Source organism: Danio aesculapii, chromosome 1 (assembly GCF_903798145.1).
Source record: "Danio aesculapii chromosome 1, fDanAes4.1, whole genome shotgun sequence".
NCBI lineage: Eukaryota > Metazoa > Chordata > Actinopteri > Cypriniformes > Danionidae > Danio > Danio aesculapii.
In genome coordinates, this window is record NC_079435.1 from 5228350 (window position 1) to 5248310 (window position 19961).

At 34.9% G+C, this 19961-nt stretch overlaps 1 protein-coding gene across 1 annotated transcript; it reads right to left on the bottom strand.

Moving 5' to 3' along the window:
• Window positions 1-13107: 13107 nt before the first annotated feature.
• mb (myoglobin) lies at window positions 13108-19292 on the bottom strand. The gene is made up of 4 exons (XM_056456207.1): window positions 19191-19292; window positions 16496-16581; window positions 15570-15789; window positions 13108-13759 (listed from the first exon to the last, which is right to left on the bottom strand). Exons 2-4 carry the CDS (start codon window positions 16576-16578, stop codon window positions 13619-13621), a joined length of 444 nt encoding a protein of 147 aa, XP_056312182.1. The 5' UTR covers window positions 16579-16581; window positions 19191-19292; the 3' UTR covers window positions 13108-13618.
• Window positions 19293-19961: the final 669 nt, after the last annotated feature.

Consider the following 19961-nt stretch of genomic DNA (forward strand, 5'->3'; position numbering starts at 1 on the left):
TATATAATTATTATTCAATATATCACATTACTTAGTATATCACATTATTATTCGATATATCACATTATTCAATATATTGCATTATTCAATACATCACATTATTATTCAATATATCGCATTATTATTCGATATATCATTATTATTCAATATATCACATTATTCAATATATCGCATTATTATTCGATATATCATTATTATTCAATATATCATTATTATTCAATATATCACATTATTCAATATATCACATTATTATTCAATGTCACATTCTTATTCAATGTATCACATTATTCAATTTATCACTTTATTATTCAACATATCATTATTCAATATATCACATTTTTATTTGTTATCCCATTATTATTCAATATATCGCATTATTATTCGATATATCATTATTATTCAATATGTCATTATTATTCAATATATCACATTATTCAATATATCACATTATTATTCAATTTATCACTATTATTCAACATATCATTATTATTCAATATATCACATTATTATTCGTTATATCATTATTATTCAATATATCACATTATTATTCAATATATTATTATTATCCAATCTATCACATTATTCAATATATCATTATTTTTCAATACATCACATTATTGTTTATATCATTATTATTGAATATATCTTTATTATTTAATATATCATTATTATTCAATATATCACATTACTCAATTCATCACATTATTCATTATATCATTATTATTCAACATATCATTATTATTCAATATGTCATTATTATTCAATATATCACATTATTATTAATTATATCATTATTATTCAATTTTACAGATTATTCAATATATCATTATTCAATGTATCACATTAATATTCAATATATCATGTTATTATTCAATATTTCACTTTATTCAATATATCACATTCAATTAATCACATCATTATTCAATATATCATTATTATTCAATATATCATTATTATTCAATATATCATTATTAATCAATATATCATTATTATTCAATATATCATTATTAATCAATATATCATTATTATTCAATATATCATTATTAATCAATATATCATTATTATTCAATATATCATTATTATTCAATATATCATTATTAATCAATATATCATTATTATTCAATATATCATTATTATTTAATATATCATTATTATTCAATATATCATTGTTCAATATATCATTATTAATCAATATATCATTATTATTCAACTTATTATTATTAAATATATCACATTATTATTCACTATATCATTATTATTTAATGTATCATATTATTCATACAATCAATAAAAATATTTGATCAGAACAAACTGTACATTTAACAATCAACAATATAGGATAAAACAGTAATAAAAACAATATTAATCAATTCTTTCTCTCTCTCTCTCTCTCTCTCTCTCTCTCTTAACCTTTCTGTCTGTCCCTCGTGACTGACCTCATTAAATGAGCACTTCAGGCTCAGGTCAGCATCCAGATATCCTCTTACCCTACAGATACGGCTCTCTGTCTAAGGAAAAGCCTGTCACGTCTTTATTATTGCATCTTTTTATTATTTATTGTTCATTGACTACACATGTGTGATGGCTACTCATGAATTAAGCTTTAACCTCTGCCTTTTCCGGTCTGGTCAGTCCACACTGTAAAAAATATCCATAATATAGCAGTTTTCCATATTTTGTGATTCATTTGTGTTTATTTATTTATGCTTTTGAGTTGCATTATGGGATCTTAATCTTTATTTCAAAAACTTTTAACAATGAAACGTTGGAAAAAGTGACTTTTATGAACATTTTTATAGTGTAAAGTTATATTTTGTCTGGGTTGGTGTTGTATATTACGCTACAAAAACCTTGTAATGAACTGCCAGCACATTTTCTGTCATTTTACACACTTATTTCTCTAGAAATTACTTCGTATACACTATATTATGATTTTAAATGACTAAAATGTCAATAAAAGTGAATTTCTTAAACTGTAGAGTTGAATTTTCAACATCAAAAGTCGACAGCAGAGATCAACATCCCACAATGCAATTCACAGCCATAAATAAATGAAAAATACAGAGACGTATAAAGGGACCATTCACCTAAAAATACCAAATTCTGTCATCATTTACTCACCTTTTACTTGACTGAAACGTATACAAGTTCTTTCTTCTGTTGAACACGAAAGAAAACGTTTTGAAGAATGCTGAAAACCTGTAACCATTGACTTCCATAGTATATCCTACAATGCAAGTAAATGGTTACTACTTTTTCTTCAAAACAACATCTACAGTGTTCAACAGAGGGAAGAAACTCAGGATTGAGCGCGAGTACATCTTCATTTTCGAGTGAACCATCCCAAGCTGTAAAGTCATTGTGCTCAATGTAAAAGTACTAAATAATGAGGTCACGGAGAGAATACGTTAAAACGAGACTTTCTCAGTGATATTGTTTCATGATCTGCTGCGCTGGGGTCTATTATAGTCCTTCACAAACACATCTACAGTGCAGCCGCCTCTCCGGAGACCTGCTTTTGTCCCACTCAACACTCTGTTACTGAATAATGCAGATTGTGCGTGCGTGTGTGTGTGTTCACATGCTGAGAGATTGGCAGAGCCGACTGCAGTGGATGCGTTTCTATCCGCACGTACTACTTTCCCTTCAGACACTTTATGCACATTCCTGACTTTATTTATGGTCAGGTACAATACGTGTTTGCTAAATCGAGCATTACTGTACATGTTATCGCCACTATTTATATATGAATGGCACCTTAAATGGATCGTTCACTCAACTCAAATATGTTCATGATTTACTCATCCTCTGCTTGGATGAGTTTCTTTCTTCTGTTGAACACCGAAGAAGATATTTTGAAGAAATCGGTAACCATTGACTTTCATAGTGTTTGTTTTTCTTATGGAAGTCAATGGTTACCGGTTTTCAGATTTCTTCAAAACAGAATAAAGAAAGTCAAATGGGTTTGGAACCATTTGGGGGTGATACATTTTCAATTTTGGATTACCTTACACTTTAAATCATGTGTTTTAGTATGAAAAAAATATATTATTGTGAGTAAATGTACTTTCAAGTGCTTAATAGCAGTATAGCAGTACACTTTTAACAATTTGGAAAGCTGGAAACCGCATTGCAATGCATTAACAATCAATAAACCCAATATACTCTAGCAGTAACAGCTTAGTTCCTTTATTAATCTGGGTTCGCCACAGCGGAATGAACCGCCGACTTATCCAGCCCATGTTTTACGCAGTGGAAACCCTTCCAGCTGCAACCCATCTCTGGAAAACACCCATACACACTCATTCACACACATACACTACGGCCATTTTAGCTTATTCTATTCACCTATAGTGCATGTCTTTGGACTTGTGGGGGAAACCGGAGCACGCAAGTAAACCCACGCAAACACTGGGAGAACATGCAAACTCCACACAGAAATGCCAACTGACCCAGCTGAGGCTCAAACCAGCGACCTTCCTGCTGTGAGGCGATCATGCTACACACTGCGCCGCCGTAACGCCTTATAGCGATTATATAATAGCAACAGTAACAACTGAGCAGCACCACGTTATCAACAGCTAGCCAGAAGGATCTAGCAAATCCCACAGAAATATGTTAAAACCTCTCAGATTACCGAGCAGTGAAAGAGCAGCAGCCCAGTCTGAACAACAACAACGGAACCAAAACATTATAAAAGGCTGTTGGAACTAATAGCAGCTTCATGGGAATGCGTCCATCAAACAGGCGACATGTTTAAAACGATCCAAAGATACTTTAGGAATAGTCTAGCAACACCCGAGCAACTATATAGCAACATTTTCCATCTAAATCACTTAGCAACTGAGAGACCAGTGCCCTGGCTATCTTCCAGGAAGTTTAGTAATCACAAAACTTATTTAATGTCATCACTTAGAACACACACAAACTGCATAGCAACACCGTAGCAACCAGCCAGAATATTTAATAATCACAGAAATTGCTAAAAACCACTCAAGACATATTAAATATGCATAGCAACACATTATCATCCAGCCAGAATGCTTAATAATCGCACAAACAGCTAAAAAAAACACTTAAGACATATTGAAACTGCATACCAACACCCTAGCAACCAGCCATTATATTTTTTAATCAAAAACAACAGTTAAAGCCACGTAGAATGTAAAAAACAGCATAGCAACACCCTAGCAATCAGCACAAAACTTTATAATCACAGAACAGTATTAAAAATGCAGAGAAAATGCATAGCAACACCCTAGCAACCAGCCAAAATATTGAATAATCACCAAACCTGCTAAAAACCACTTAAGACGCATTAAAACTGCATAGGAACACCATAGCAACCAGTCTGAATATTTAATAATCACAGAACCTGCTAAAAAAAACTCTTAAGACACATTGAAATTGCATAGCAACACCCTAGCAACCAGACATGGTCTTTTTAAATAAAAAAAACTGCAATTAAAACCATGTTGAACACAAAGAAACAGCAGTGCGACACCCCAGCAACCAGCCAGAATATTTACTAATCACAAAAGTTGCTAAAAACCACTTAAGACGCATTGAACCTGCATAGCAACACCCTAGCAACCAGCACAAATCTTTAATAATCACAGAACAGTATTAAAAATACATAGAAACAGCATAGCAACACCTTAACAGCCTGCGAGAATATTTAATAATCACAAAAGTTACTAAAAACCACTTAAGATGCATTAAAACAGCATAGCAACACCCTAGCAACCAGCCATGATCTTTTAAAATAAAAAACTATTAAAACCACTTATAAGAAACAGCATAGCAACACTCTATCAACCAGCCAGCATATCACAGAAGTTGCTAAAAGCAACTTAAGACTCATTGAAACTGCATAGCAACACCCTAGCAACCAGAGGCAGTCTTTTTTTATCAAAAACAACAATTAAAACCACGTAGAACATGAAGAAACAGCAAAGCAACACCCTAGCAACCAGACAAATTATTTAATAATCACAGAACTTGTTAAAAAACAATTAAGACATATTGAAACTTCATAGCAACACCATACCAACCAGCACAAAACCTTAATAATCACAGAACAGCATTAAAAAAACAGAAATGCATAGCAACACTCTAGCAACCAGCCAGAATGTTGAATAATCACAAAAGTTGCTTAAACCACTTAAGACACATTGAAACTGCATAGCAACACCCTAGCAACCAGCCAGAATAATTAAAGGGCACATAGTTTACCCCTTTTTATGATTTAATATTAATATTATGGTTCTTCTGCGTGTGCCAGTTTAGGTTCAGTTTAAAACACAATTCAGATTTTTTATTATAATGTGTTATAAAGTGTCATTTTAGGGGCGTGTACACAGCTCGCTGTTTTAGGGGTGTGTTGCTTCACATGAAAATTAGTTTCGGCTTCCCGCCCAGCATAACATAGGGGCGGAGCCAAGAGCTCCCCCAGTCTGTGTTTAGCAACAGACAGGCAGACGGAGAGAAGCAACATGAGTGAGAGGACCAGCATTCAGCCGTACATGTACGAGTCGGACACAGATTAAGCAGTACAATATCATGTGTGTCTTTGTATAGTTTTACAGCCAACTGTGTGCTAGTTTCAAGTGCAGAGCTTGTTCCCCGAGACTAATAACCACGCACACTGAATTAACTTTGACTGAGACACCGGATGCACCGTGCCGCGGCACAGCACACCAGACACGCTCATTCGGATGTAATTTAAAATGAAGCTATTCAAATGGAGCTCTGTGGCGCGGCAAAAACATGAAGTGTCCCGAATCATGGCTGGGCGACGCAGACAGCCGCCGACTTGAAGTGCCGTTGTGTGTACCCTGATAGAAACCTATGTTTAGAATTCTAAAATGCATGGCGCTGAGCGTCTCGCCACGCAGAGCGGCGCTTCTGGTGTGCGACCTGCAGGCAAGTTCGTTATTTTATTTCCAATGAAGAGACGCGCACGTGAGGCAACGCGCTCGCACTTTCCAGCTGCACCTAGTTAAGATCACAGGGAGCTTCTGTGACTGCAAGAAATGCAAAGGGATGAAGTTTAAGGCAGATGCAATGAAAAGTACACATGTTTGCAAACCACCTACTAACAAACTAAGTTACAAACAATAATTCAGATTAGAGCGATCATGTGGCGAATGTTGATCTTGTGTTGAGCCCAATGAGCCTTACATCTAAAAACAGAGCAAGTGTTGCTTTAGTGACATCGCTTCGACTCACGCTGAAAATGGCGGATGTGAATCAACAAACTGAGGATATGTTGACGCGCCTATCAATCAATATTGGTGGGCGGGGGGACGCCACTCCTACGTCAAGTTGCTGTTGATCTGAAAACCGCTCCAATTGGTCCCCCGTTTTTATGCTGTTAAATTGAAAAAAAAGCACTGGGTGTGCTTATATCACCCCAATATGACGGTCTATACACTATGCCTACACATATGTCTGTCCAAACAGCTTGAAAAGGAGATTTTCACCATAGGTGCCCTTTAATAATCGCAGAAGTTGCTAAAAACCACTTAAGACACATTTAAACTGCATAGCAACACCCTAGCAACCAGCACAAACTTGATTGATCACAGAACAACATTAGAAACACATAGAAAGTGCATGGCAGCACCCTAGCAACCAGCTATAAATCTTAAGCAACTGCATTAAATGCCTCAATCAGTGCTCTGTTATTGTGACAGTGCGTTTTTAAATGATAAAGTGAAACGTGCATATTCTTTGAGTGTTTGGGCTTTTCGAGACACAGAAGACGTGATTATCTCCAGATTTGCCTGTGACATCATCACTGCGGCCATTGTAAAAAAAAGCAGTCTCTGGAGAGTTTAAGATATCTCGTCTTTCCTGCCCTGCCTCTTCCTCTCACAGCAGATAATACAGGATGACAGTGCGCTTCCTTATAGATCTCTCACACACACATTCACTCAGGAGACGACGGGCAAAAAAAGTCCTCAGAAACCAGATGCTCCTTTCAGCAGAACAATGCAGGCTTTGTGGAGCAGAGACGCTTCAAAACCTGCCATTAGACACTTCTAGATGCCCCAGTTCTGGAGCTCGGACTCGAACTGGCAATGTTTTATCAAATCATTTGTTGCTCAATAATTTTAAGAGAAATCTTTAAGTATATTTGGACTTTTCTTGCATGCTAGAGACCCCATAAAATTGATAATCTTTATGCAACGGACCCCCATTTAAAAAAAATTCAAGGCTACTTCATTTATTTGTTTATTTATTATTTTCCTATGTAGAAAAATGCAATTATTTTGAAAAAAGAATAAGAAAGGATTGTTTTCTTATGCAATGTTTGTTTTATTATCTGATCATTTTTATGTAATAAATTATTCATTTTAATCAAATTGTATATACACTATCTGACAAACGTCTTGCCTTTGATCCCAGTTGTAAGAGCAACAAATAATAACTTGACTTCTAGTTGATCATTTGGGAAAGTGTCAGAAGGTCGATTTCTCTGATGAATCTGTTGAACTGCATCAATCATCACAAATACTGTAGAAGACCTACTGGAACCCACATGGAGCTAAGATTCTCATAGAAAACAGTCAAGTTTGGTAAAGGAAAAATCATGGTTTGGGGTATGGGGGCGAGCCAGAGATCTGCAGAATGGATGGCAACATCAACAGCCTGAGGTATCAAGACATTTGTGCTGCCACTTACATTATAAACCACAGGAGAGGGCAAATTCTTCAGCAGTATAGCGCTCCTCATACTTCAGCCTCCACATCAAAGCTCCTGAAAGCAAAGAAGGTCAACATGCTGCAGGATTAGCCAGCCCAGTCACTAGACATTATTGAGCATGTCTGGGGTAAGATGGAGAAGGCATTGAAGATGAATCCAAAGAATCTTGATGAACTCTGGGAGTCCTGCAAGAACGCTTTCTTTGTCATTCCAGATGACTTTATTAATCAGTGATTTGAGTTATTGCAGAGATGTAATGATGCAGTCCTCCAAGCTCATGGGAATCATACACAATATTAACTCTTTTTCCACTGCAGCATGACTTTATATTCTATACTGGACAAGATATACTCTGTTAAGTAACAAGACAGACTTTACTGTCCTAATTAAATAATGAATCAAGGCATGATCATATTGTATTATGGTCAAATAAGCGTCATCTAGAGGCCTTTGCCTTTCATATAAGCCACTTCTGATACCAAATGATCAACTAGAAGTCAAATTATTATTTGTTGTTTTTAAAATTTGGAAATGCGATAAGACTTTTGTCAGATGGTGTCTTTATTATCTTTATTTTTCATTTGTATATTTTTAAACAATATTTTATATCTTATGTTCATGTTAATTTTTTATACTTTTTTATATATATTAAAATATTTTTTATTTATTTTACATTTTATAGTTTTACTTTTATATAAGACTATATTAAATATTTTAGTTACATTTTTATTCAAATTATTTCAATTTAAAAAATCATTTATTTACATTATTTAAATTATAATTGATGTTTTTCATCTTTTCATTTATTTGTTGTTTGTTAGACCCATTTGACACGCGTACTGCCTATTCTTGGCCAGAACGCTCTTGTAAAAGAGATTTTTAATCTTAATGTGTCTTTCCTGGTAAAATAAAGGTTATAATAATAATAATTTATTTGTTTACTTTTAAACCCATGCTGTAAAAACCTTTAATGACAAAGTCAAGAAATCAAATATTTTTTCTGCTTTAACTTATTATAATACGTTAATCAGGTTTCAACTACATGTTTTTAAGTTATGCAAAGTTTAACTTAACATGTTTAGTCAGTTGAACTGAGGCAAGTTGAGATGACTAGAAAAGGGAACAAAAACAATTTCAGTGTACTATGTTTTTATTTCACATTTAATTTTTTTATTTTTATATAATATATTATGTATTTAGTACAAAAATTATCAAATTATATGTAAAAGTTATTTATATTATTTTAATTATAATTTGTTTTATAATAATGTGTTTTAATCTCATTTACTTGTAAACTTGCACTGTAAAAAAGTCAAGACAACAAATGTTTAAGCTGCTTTAACTTATTTTAATAGGTTGATAAAGTTTCAACTACATCTTTTAAGTTACACGAAGTTTAGTTAGCTCAAAACATTTGAGGAAATCTATTGCAACAAACTATAAGTTCAAAAACGAATCCTATTGAGTTCTGTGAACTTAATCCATTTGAGTAAACGAAGCAATTTGAGCACAGTAAAACCCAATAAATGAAGAGAACTCAAACCAACTGAGTACTGTAAAACCCATTAAGTTAAGGCAACTCAAACCGCTTGAGGAAACCGATTGCAACAAACCATTTGAGTTAAAAAACCTAATCTATATGAATACTTTGAAATTACTCAATTTAAGTTAAAGTAATGGAGGTATTTAATTAACTCATTACCTTCGAGTTCAAAACTCTTTTCAAATGAGTTGAATTAACTTAGTCAATTTTGAATTCATTTAATAAAGTTGACTGTTGGGTTTTACAGTGTGCTTGCCTTAAATTTTTAAGCTGAGTCAAATTAACCTCATGAGTCCATTGAACTTATATTATGTTAAACTGACTTAAAACAGCCTGTGTAACAAAATTAAGTTAGAACATGATTAACTTAGTTTAATAAGTTATAAAGCACTAAAAACATTTGCTGTTTACAATCCTTCATGTTATGCCAATACAAATCAATGAAGTTAGCTGAATTGTTTTTACAAATTTAGGTCGATTGAACATAAAACAATTAAGTTGTCCCAAAAAAACTTCAGAATTGTGTTGTTTCAGCTCATTTTAAATAAGCAAATATCATTTTTTGAGCAGCAGGTTTAGTCAGTTTGGTTGATGCAAGTTGAAATGACTACAAAAGTTAATTTGCTTCAACTAAACAGGATTTTTTTTAGTGTGCTATCAATTATGAATCTCTGAACCACAGTTTTAAAACTCTTGCTACACAATACTTCACATTGGCTCTCCATTTCTCTGAACAAATAGCTGTAATATCAGAGCTCAAGCTGATCCACTTTATATGTCAGTCATAGAACAATCGCGTGATAAAACACGGAGCTCTTTGACATGAGGTCAGATATCGAAACGCTCTGTCCTGGGCTACGTGTCGTGACAAATGACTAAAGAAATGCAGAGAGAGATAGAGTTTGAATGCGACAAAGACACTGGCGTCACACTGAAGAGTCTCAGAGTGACTGTTGTCAGATTTAGTGTGACAATAAAAGACAAACCCTGAGGGAGAAGTTCACACATGCTTATTAAACGTCTCCTAGCTCTACTGTTAATGCTAATCGCAGAGCAGGAAACCTCTGTGGCTCCAGTCACGTCCACGAATGTCCTGGAATGAGATTTGTGATCTTTGGAGGTGAGTGACCGCGAGCGTGTGCGTATGTGCACGGCTGCAGGCCGACTGACCCACTGGCCTGCCGCTTTCTGAGGATAAAGACTTCTTAGAAACCCAGAGGAAAGGAAAACAAGAGGTTGAGATTTAGCAAATGCCCTTAGCAGGAGTGTAGAGGTCACAATTAAGTCCCATTCCAGACCCAGATCAGTGCGAATGACTTCAGCATGTGATCACACACCTGATTAGAAAAAAGCAGCAGTCAATTAGAGCGTAAATACACACACGTGATGCCCGTAGAAAAGAAAAAACAGCCCACCCAGCATCACAAGGCAGCTGTAATACATTAATAAAAGAGCTACGAAGTAAAAACCGTAATCTCTCTATGGCTTGTATTATATATTAATCTGTTTTATATACATTGTAATCGCATTGTTGTTATTTCAATAACTATATATATATGAGGCGACACGGTGGCACAGTGGGTAGCATGATCGCCTCACAGTAAGAAGGTTGCTGGTTCAAGCCCCGGCTGGGTCTGTTAGCATTTCTGTGTGGAATTTGCATGTTGTCCCCATGTTCGTGCAACCCCACCGGTCCTACGCCACCCAACCCGCTCCGAGCTGGTATCGAACCGGCGACCTTCCGCATGGGAGTCGGTTGTTCTAACAAGGAGGGTAAAGACCATGGCCTCTAGCATCTGTCACTAGAGCACCTTTAGAGGTCAGAGGAGTGAGGTTTACCTGCACAGCACTTACTAGCTGGCCTCCGTTACATTCGTGTGGGTTTCCTTCGGTATCCCCCATAGTCCAAAGACATGCAGTACAGGAGAATTGAATAGTCTAAATTTTTCCGCTACATAAAACATATGCTGGATAAGTTGGAGGTTCATTCCGCTGTGGCGACCCCTGATTATTAAAGAGACTACCCCTAAATGAAAATGAATGAATGAACTATATATATATGCACGTGGGTTGGACAATAAAACTGAAACACCTTTATCTATACCACAATAATTCATTAGTGAGGTGTAGGGAAGGGGTCCTCAATCTCAGTCCTGAAGGTCCGGTGTGCTGCAGATTTTAGCTCCAAACCCAATCAGACACACCTGGGCTCAAGATCAAGCTCTTACTATGCTTTTTAAAAACATCCTTGCAGGTGTGTTGAGGCAAGTTGGAGCTAAAATCTGCAGGACACCGGAGCTCTAGATGTTTGAGAAGCCCTTGTGTAGGGCCTGCTTTTGTGGCCAATACAGTATCAGATCTTCTTGGGAATGACAGATACAGGTCCTGCACAGGGGCCAGAGGGATTTTGAGCCATTTTTCCTGCAGTATAGTATCCAGATCACTATGTGATTCTGATGGAGGAAAACATTTCCTGACTCACTCCTCTAAAACACCCCAAAGTGGCTCAATAATATTTAGTTCTGGTGACTGTGCAGGCCAAGGGAGATGTTCAACTTCACTTTCATCTTCATCAAACCACTCTTACACCACATTAGTCTTGCTGTATGTATTGGTCATCCTGATACACAGCACTGCCTTCAAGATGCAATGTTTGACCCATTGGGTGCATATGGTCCCCCAGAATGTGATCTTGGCAGTGACGTGGCCACCTTGCACAAGTATTGAGCCTACAGGCAATGCCATGATATTGCAGCCCAACCCATGACTGATCCACCCCCATAATTCACTCTGGGCGTGCAACAGTCTGAGTGTTACACTTCTTTGGGGCTTCTCCACACCTTAACTCTCCCAGATGTGAAGACCATGACGATGGACTCATCAGAGAACAATAAATGTTTTACATTGTCCACAGCCTAAGATTTTCACTTCTGGCACCATTGAAACCGAAGTTTGGCATTGGCATGGGTGACCAAAGGTTTGCCTATAGCAGCTTGGCCCTGCAAAGCTCCTGACGAACACTTTTAGTGGAAGTTGAGGTGCACATTTAAATCTGCAATGAGTTGAGCAGCTGTGGTTTTATGTTTTTTGGATACAATGTAGGTTTGGACCCGAACATCCATTTCAGACGGCATTCTCTTGCGTCCACAGTTACTCCAGTTGAATGTGGTTCTTCGTCTTGGTGGCTCTCTTTGTCACAGTTTGAACTCTGAGGTTGTTTTAATTTGGTTGAACTCTTCAGTCTCTCTTAATTATTTCTAGAATTATTTGTATTTATTGTATATTGGCAGTCCTATTGTAGTGTTTTTGTTGTGTGCATCCAGAGCCTGAGAGTAATTCTGTACATTTGGCAGAATCATTTTTTCCTTTTAACTTGACTATAGTTTTCATGCTTGGTGTGAATGAGCGTTTAGACTCGGAAAAAACATCAATGGACATTTTCACACTTATTTTCTTTGATGAATCTTATAATGCAGGCAACAACATTGTAAAAACGTTTCTTGTTCACAAGCATTCTTGAAAACTTTCATTCATACCAGGCCAGTTGACAATGTCACTTTGTAAAGAAACACAGATTTTTTTTGTTTGTTTTTTGTTAGGTACACACCCAAATATGAACACCTATTCACACTTCTGTAGTTAACATGAAGACAGTGACTGAATTGTTCTCAATAACTTGCACTCTGTTACAGAGACTTGCATTTTTATTAAACCCTTACGTAAATAAATAACCAAAAATCCATTTAAAAACATACCCTTGACCATTAAATTCTGAAGGACTGAAATATTAAAATGCACTAGTCTTTTTGTTTAATTTGCATTGTTTATTGTGACAAAAGAAGACACAATCCAAATTTTCAGCAGCTAAAAGCGATGTTTATTGATAAGTAATGCTTTTAAAAGCAAAGCTTAGCATATCATTCATAAAGAAAAGTTAATAATAACAAATAGAGAAACAGATACGTTATTTCTATGGCCGTCCAAAGCCTCATTAGAATTAAAAATCACAAAACTTTATTTTCAGTAGTCATTTTTTCAAATTTAAAGGGATTTTAATGTGCAATCACTGAAGTGCATTTCAAATACATCAATTTTACACCTGCAACTCCTCCTGAGACCCTAACGAACCGCTATGACGTCATCGGATCAGCTGACTTTCTGAACGCGACGTGATTGGCTCTTCTCATTCAAGTTTTCGAACAACAAACGGTTTCGCGCTTCTTCAACGGTTTTTTTTTTCTGTGGAGAATGTTTAAGTCTACTAGCTGCACTGTTCTTCTATTCACTAATGGCAATAACAAGATAAGCGCTTTTTTATGACTCCCATTTGAGATTTGGTTGAGTGTGTGAAGTTCAGAGCGTCGATTAACCGGCAAATCCGATCTCCTTGTAGTATCCGTCGATGTCTCCGATGACCGCGTCCATGACCCGCCTCAGGGCACCTTGACCGGCCGCGTCCAGGCCCGCCTTTTCGGCCATCACTTTCACCAACACCTCGGTGATCAGCTGTGGACAACAAAGAGAAACATGACAGTCTGAGGCTATTTTCATCCCTTTCTTTTTACGAGGGAATGCAGGTGTGGCGCTAATAACACATAAGGTCAGTGTGTGAGCAGCAAATGAAAGTGAGAAGAGATTTCCACACCGTGTGTCAAATGCTATAGAGTTTCCGTCCTCATTGACACCATTGTTTATCCATCATCATTGTGCATTCAACATTCTGATTGTGCCGTATATTATTAGCCTAGTAATGTTTTAATATCTATATATATATATATATATATATATATATATATATATATATATATATATATATAATTATTAGCCCCCCTGTTTATTTTTTTTCCTCAATTTCTGTTTAATGCATAGAAGATTTTTTCAACACATTTCGAAACATAATAGTTTTAGTAACTCATTTCTATTTCATGTAAAAGTATAATTACTTTTATTTGTATAATATATATTTGGTCAGACTCAAAGTCAGCCACAGTCTTGTTCTGTCTGAAAGACATTAAGCTGCAAAAAAATGTGACAAAATATAATATAGATGTTGATTCATTGTTTATTTATTATTATTATATGATATTTCATTCACAAATGTATCTTTTAAAATGTATATTTTAATAGGAAGCTATACAATATTATATTTTATTTGTGCAAATACATTAGATTAGTGGTGTGAAGCCAAATCTGGAGCTAATCTAACAAAGTAACAAAGTTATCTTACAATAACGGTCCAAAAACGAGTATACCCAAATGTATATGTTATTATATTAAATACAAATTCCAAAAATAGGAAAAATCAATAAATCAAGCAAAAAATTAACAAATTTAGTTGTGATTTAATTTTTTTTTTTTTTTTTAAATATTTTCTGTTAATTAAATTGTATTATCTTTCAATTTCTAAATATATTTGGTGGCTAAAAATCCGTTTAATAAATATATCTGTTTATTAAATCTTTGTTTTTTTTAATGCACCAAAATATTCATCTTCAAAATGGGCTGTACTTAATTATGCTGAGCCCTGTGTTTAAGTATCTTTAGTTTTATAATACATACATAATTAATGAAATAAATATATTAAAATAGTATAATATATTAATATAGCAATATTTATAATATATGATATAATACATACTAAAAATATATCTTTTACTTAATCTTTTTGTCACCAATATATATATATATATATATATATATATATATATATATATATATATATATATATATATATATATATATATTTAAATTTGGTTTGTATAATAGTTGATTTTACTGCAAAAAAGTGAACATTTATATCATACTATAATCCTATATAATATTGTAATACTGTTTTATAAGAATTTACCTATTATTTATTAATTACACTATAAAAATTTAGCGTTCCACACAATTCATTCATGTTGTGCCATCACAAATTGATTAAATTAACTGAAAATAAGTGGATTAAACATGGAGCAATTAAGTTGTCCCAAAAAAAAGTTACTGTATAACGATGGTTTGTTTTGTAGACTATAAAAAAAATATATAGCTTAATGGGGCTAATGATTTTGAGCTTACAAAAAAATTTATATATATATATAAAAGCTGATTTTATTCATACTAAAATAAAACAAATAAGACTTAAAAAAATATCAAAAAATTTCCTTGCTCTTTTGAACATCATTTGGAAAATATTAAAGAATATATAAATAAATCAAAAGGGGGCTAATACTTCTGCCTTACACTGTATTATGTATATTTAGTCGTGTGTTAGATTATAGTTCAGTGTGGATTCTCAGATGACCAGTGTTTGGATCAGAGAGTCCTGCTTTACCCTGAAGTTGTTAAGGGCCACTTTGTGAATGTTGGCGTGTGTGTTGGCCAGTGGTTTGAGAAGGGCAGCATGGTCTCCTTTGGCCTTCAGCAGTTCACCCAGCTTCTTGAGCACGGTCGCTCCGTGAGCCGCCACCGCTGGGTTTCCCGCCAGATCACCTTGAGAAATCCCCGCAAACTTGGGGAAGAGCTTCAGAGTGTCTGGATACTCCTTAAAGAGACTGAAGAGAGGAGAAAAAACATCAGACTCAATAGCAAACCATTTTAGTTCTACTTAGGGCTGCTCGATATATCACAAATAAATATTGTTATCGCGATTATAGTATATGCAAAATACGTATCGCAGACAAATTATGCATTGGTCGTTTATCTAAATTTGACCGATCAGATAGGGGCTTACTATTTTTAGCCCCGCCTCCTCCAGTTGCTGTTCAGCTATTGGCTGGAAAGGTCAACGCAGAGCTGAAAATAAACACTAGTGTGCGGAGTCGATATGAGAGGGAAAATGACAACAGCCAATCAGAGTCAGAATATCTGCATATCTGTATATTTTCACTCATGTTTTAAAGATTAAATGTTTGCACTTAGTTTTTACATCTGAGTTAGAATTATTTATATCTGAAAACTATATTTGACCTGTTTATTTTAATATCATCATTCAAAAAATCTATGTTTCCCAGTGTTGGGTTGCGGCTGGAAAGGCATCCGCTGTGTAACACATATGCTAGATAAGTTGGCGGTTCATTCCGCTGTGGTGACCTCTGATAAATAAAGGGACTAAGCTGAGGGAAAATGAATATTTAAAAACACAGCTAATAAAAATAGCATTTAATTAGAAAATTGTTCCATCATACTAAACATAGTCATTGCAATACTCAACAATAGTCATGCAGCCCTAGTTCTAGTAGTAGAGGTGGAGGAACTAACCGGTTGAGAACTTCTCCTCCGTTAGCCGTATAATCGGCCTCCACGGCTCCCCAGCACTTCAGAACCAGATCATGATCAGCCATCGTCTGCATGAGAAACCATAAAAACACACACACACACACACCTGTCTTCAATATCAGGGCTTGTGTGAACACGTCAGGCATCTGCAGTCGTTAAACAGGCGATGTATGGATGTGCCCATAAAACGGCATCACATGAGCTGCGGTTCACCCATGGCGCGTATTAAAGAAATAGTTCATCCAAAACTGAAAAGTACCTCACCGTTTACTCTTACTCATGTGGCTTTAAACTGAGATTCATTCTTCTGTTGAACACAGAAGAAGAAGATATTTAGAAAAATGCTGGTTGCTGGCATCTACTGACTATAGAATTGACTAGTGGAGATCAATAGTTAGAGGTGTCAAACATTCTTCAAAATATCTCCTTTTGTGTTTAACAGAAGAATGAAACTCTGATTTTGATCACGTAAAGGGTGAGTAAATGATAGATTTTTCACTTTTGTGTGAGCTGTTCCTTTAAAAATAACAGGCGTGGAACCATATATAGTAACATCCTTACACTGGCTTACACTTATAATGTTTATAAACATTTTAAAGGCATAAAAGTTGAAATGTCTTAGATTCTGATTGATCCGACTCATTTTTTGTTTTCACATCATGAATTGCGTTATGAATCCCTCTGGTAGGAGATGTAGAGTCCCTCAGTGTAGGTTGAACTGATATAAGCAATCCTTTGTATCAGTTTCAGTGGGTTTACTTAACAAGAGTTTATCTTAATTAGCTTTATAATTTTTATACTGTATTGTTTGTATTGTTTGTTTTTAAGGAATGTCTGCAGCAATATGGTGATGCCCATAACAAATTTCCTGTCAAGGACAATAAAGTATTACTAACTAATTTAGCTAACTAACTAACTAACTAATACTCCAGTGTTTGTCTGATGAGTATTTCAGTGAGTGCCCTATGAAGGGTTAAAATAATATGCACTGAACGAATGCCACTCACCTGATCTGACCTGAGTCAGACACATCGGTTTGCAACCGTTTATATGCCTTAAATAGAAAATACTGAAAATTCTGTCTGTTCAAACATGATTCAGTTTACTTCTGTCACACTCAAAAGAAGATATTTTGAAGAATGCTGGAAACCGGTAGCAATTGTCTTCCTTAGTGTTTTGTATGAGAGCCAATGGCTAAATGTTTTAAAAATATAGATATTTATTGAGTTTGACAGAAGAAAGGAACTTGTAGAGTGAGTAAATAAACATTTTGATGTGAACTGTTAAACGTAAAAAGCTGTTTATGATGAGTGTTCTGCATGAGGTTTGTTCAATACCATAACTCTTCTGACCTTAAACGAACTCTTTTCTGTTTGATAGTTGCAGTTGTGTGGGATTTCTTGGCTTTCATCACCACTGTTAGGGAAAGTTACTTTAGAAAGTGATGAATTACAATACTGAGTTACTCCCCAAAAAAGTAACTAATTTCGATACTTAGTTACTTTTTATGGTGAGTAATGCATTACGTTACTTTTGAGTTACTTTAGCGTGATTCGAAGTTCATTTTACTTAAGGAATGTGTTTTTAAAAGCTGACTAATTCAACTAAAAAGTAACTTGGATTACATTTTTAAAAGTAGTAAAGTAACTCAAATATTGTTACTTAAATCTAAAAGTAATGTGTTACTTTACTCGTTACTTAGAAAAGTACTGTTATTTGTGATCCCCTAACACTGCTCATCATTGATACAAAGTAATCCCTGCAGTAAATGTTCACTAAACGGCCTCGTTTTGCACATATTCACTGAAGTATTTCTGCAGTTTTGGGCTCCAGTGATCTGGAAAGCTCAGGTCACCTTGAGGACTTCAGTTTCAGATCCCATCAAACACTGCGCCACAAGTGCAGACAGAGAACAGGCTGATAAACCAGATGCTTTTCACTTCTATTTCACTTTCCCAGAATAATTTACTAATAAATATTCAATAATAGGTACTTTATAAAAGTTTTTACTTCACTTTATCTACTTAATTATCATTTTAATTGATTTTTATTATGCTATAAGTCTTCTTAATTAATTTTGCTCAGAGTTTCAGTTTTATTTTTGATTTTCTCAACAAAAAACAAACAACATTTTGGACTTTCTGTGTTTTTTTTCTGTCATTGCATGTTTTTTTTCTTCAGTTTGCTTAAAAATGGCTGTGAAAAATAATTTAATTCCAGTTAATTTAGAAATTTTAACTTAAATTTTTCCACTAACTTATTTACTTTTCTGTTTAATTATCACTTTTTAATTGTAAGTTTACTTTAACTATTAATTAGCACTGTGTAATAATTACATTTGAACATATTTAATTTTAATATAGTTTAATATAGGTGTTATTATTCTATTTTTGCCTCTCCCAATTAACTCCAATGTAAACTTTACGCTTAATTTAGGTTAAATTTGACAGTTTTTCCTATCAATTACATTAATTCTGCATAAAAACTGCTCATTTACTCTTGTCAAACTATTTCTACTACAACAGAAAACTATTTAAAAGTATTATCAAGTTTCCTACGCTCTTAAGATTTCATTTCCTTCATACACAAATCACTTTAAGTACACAAATGAATAATAAGGTGCTAAGTCTTCATAACTTTCTGCACAAAGTATGCTAGAGTCCAGTGAAGGTCTTACCGCGGTGTTTGTCCTGTGTGAAGAGCGTGTGACTGCCTGTGGCTTTGGAAAAGTCTCCAGATAAAGTCAGATCATCAGTTTCTCCCCACATTGACTTTATATACAGCATCTCTGTGACATCACCACCTCCAGCCTGTCAATCACGCTGTCCATCTGCGTGTTTTGAAATGTTAACCACACCCCCTTCCATTTACCCAAACCGGGACACACACACACACACACACACCCTCTCTCTCTTTCTCAGAGTCAAACAAACACACACTCATACACACAGGTTGGTTTTTGTGAAATGTGGGGACATTCTACAGCTTACTGTTGTTTATATTTTGCAGGTTTACTCTGACACACACATACACACCTTCACACATACTCAAACACACACTGACATGCATACACCTCTCACACTGACACACACTCATTCATACACAAATTACCACATACACTCTCACGTACTCAAACACTCACTCTCTAACTCATACACACTGACACGCACTCACTTATACACACATTGACACATACACACTCATATGTACACAAATTGCCACAAACACTCTCTCGCATAATCAAACACACTCTCTAACTCATATACACACTCACTTATACACACATTAACACACACACACTCATTTATACACAAATTGGCACAAACACTCACACATACACACATCAACACATACACACACTTATTCATACACAAATTGCCACATACACACTCTCATACACAAATTGCCACATACACACTCTTACTCATACACACTTACACACACATTA

Excerpts from the sequence above, each read along its gene's own strand:
- mb (XM_056456207.1), bottom strand. The coding sequence starts at position 16,578 with ATGGCTGATCATGATCTGGTTCTGAAGTGCTGGGGAGCCGTGGAGGCC. Across the intron at positions 15,790-16,495 it reads GGAGGAGAAGTTCTCAACCG|TCTCTTTAAGGAGTATCCAG; the intron begins GTTAGTTCCTCC and ends TCCTCTCTTCAG. Across the intron at positions 13,760-15,569 it reads TGGCCCTTAACAACTTCAGG|CTGATCACCGAGGTGTTGGT; the intron begins GTAAAGCAGGAC and ends TGTTGTCCACAG.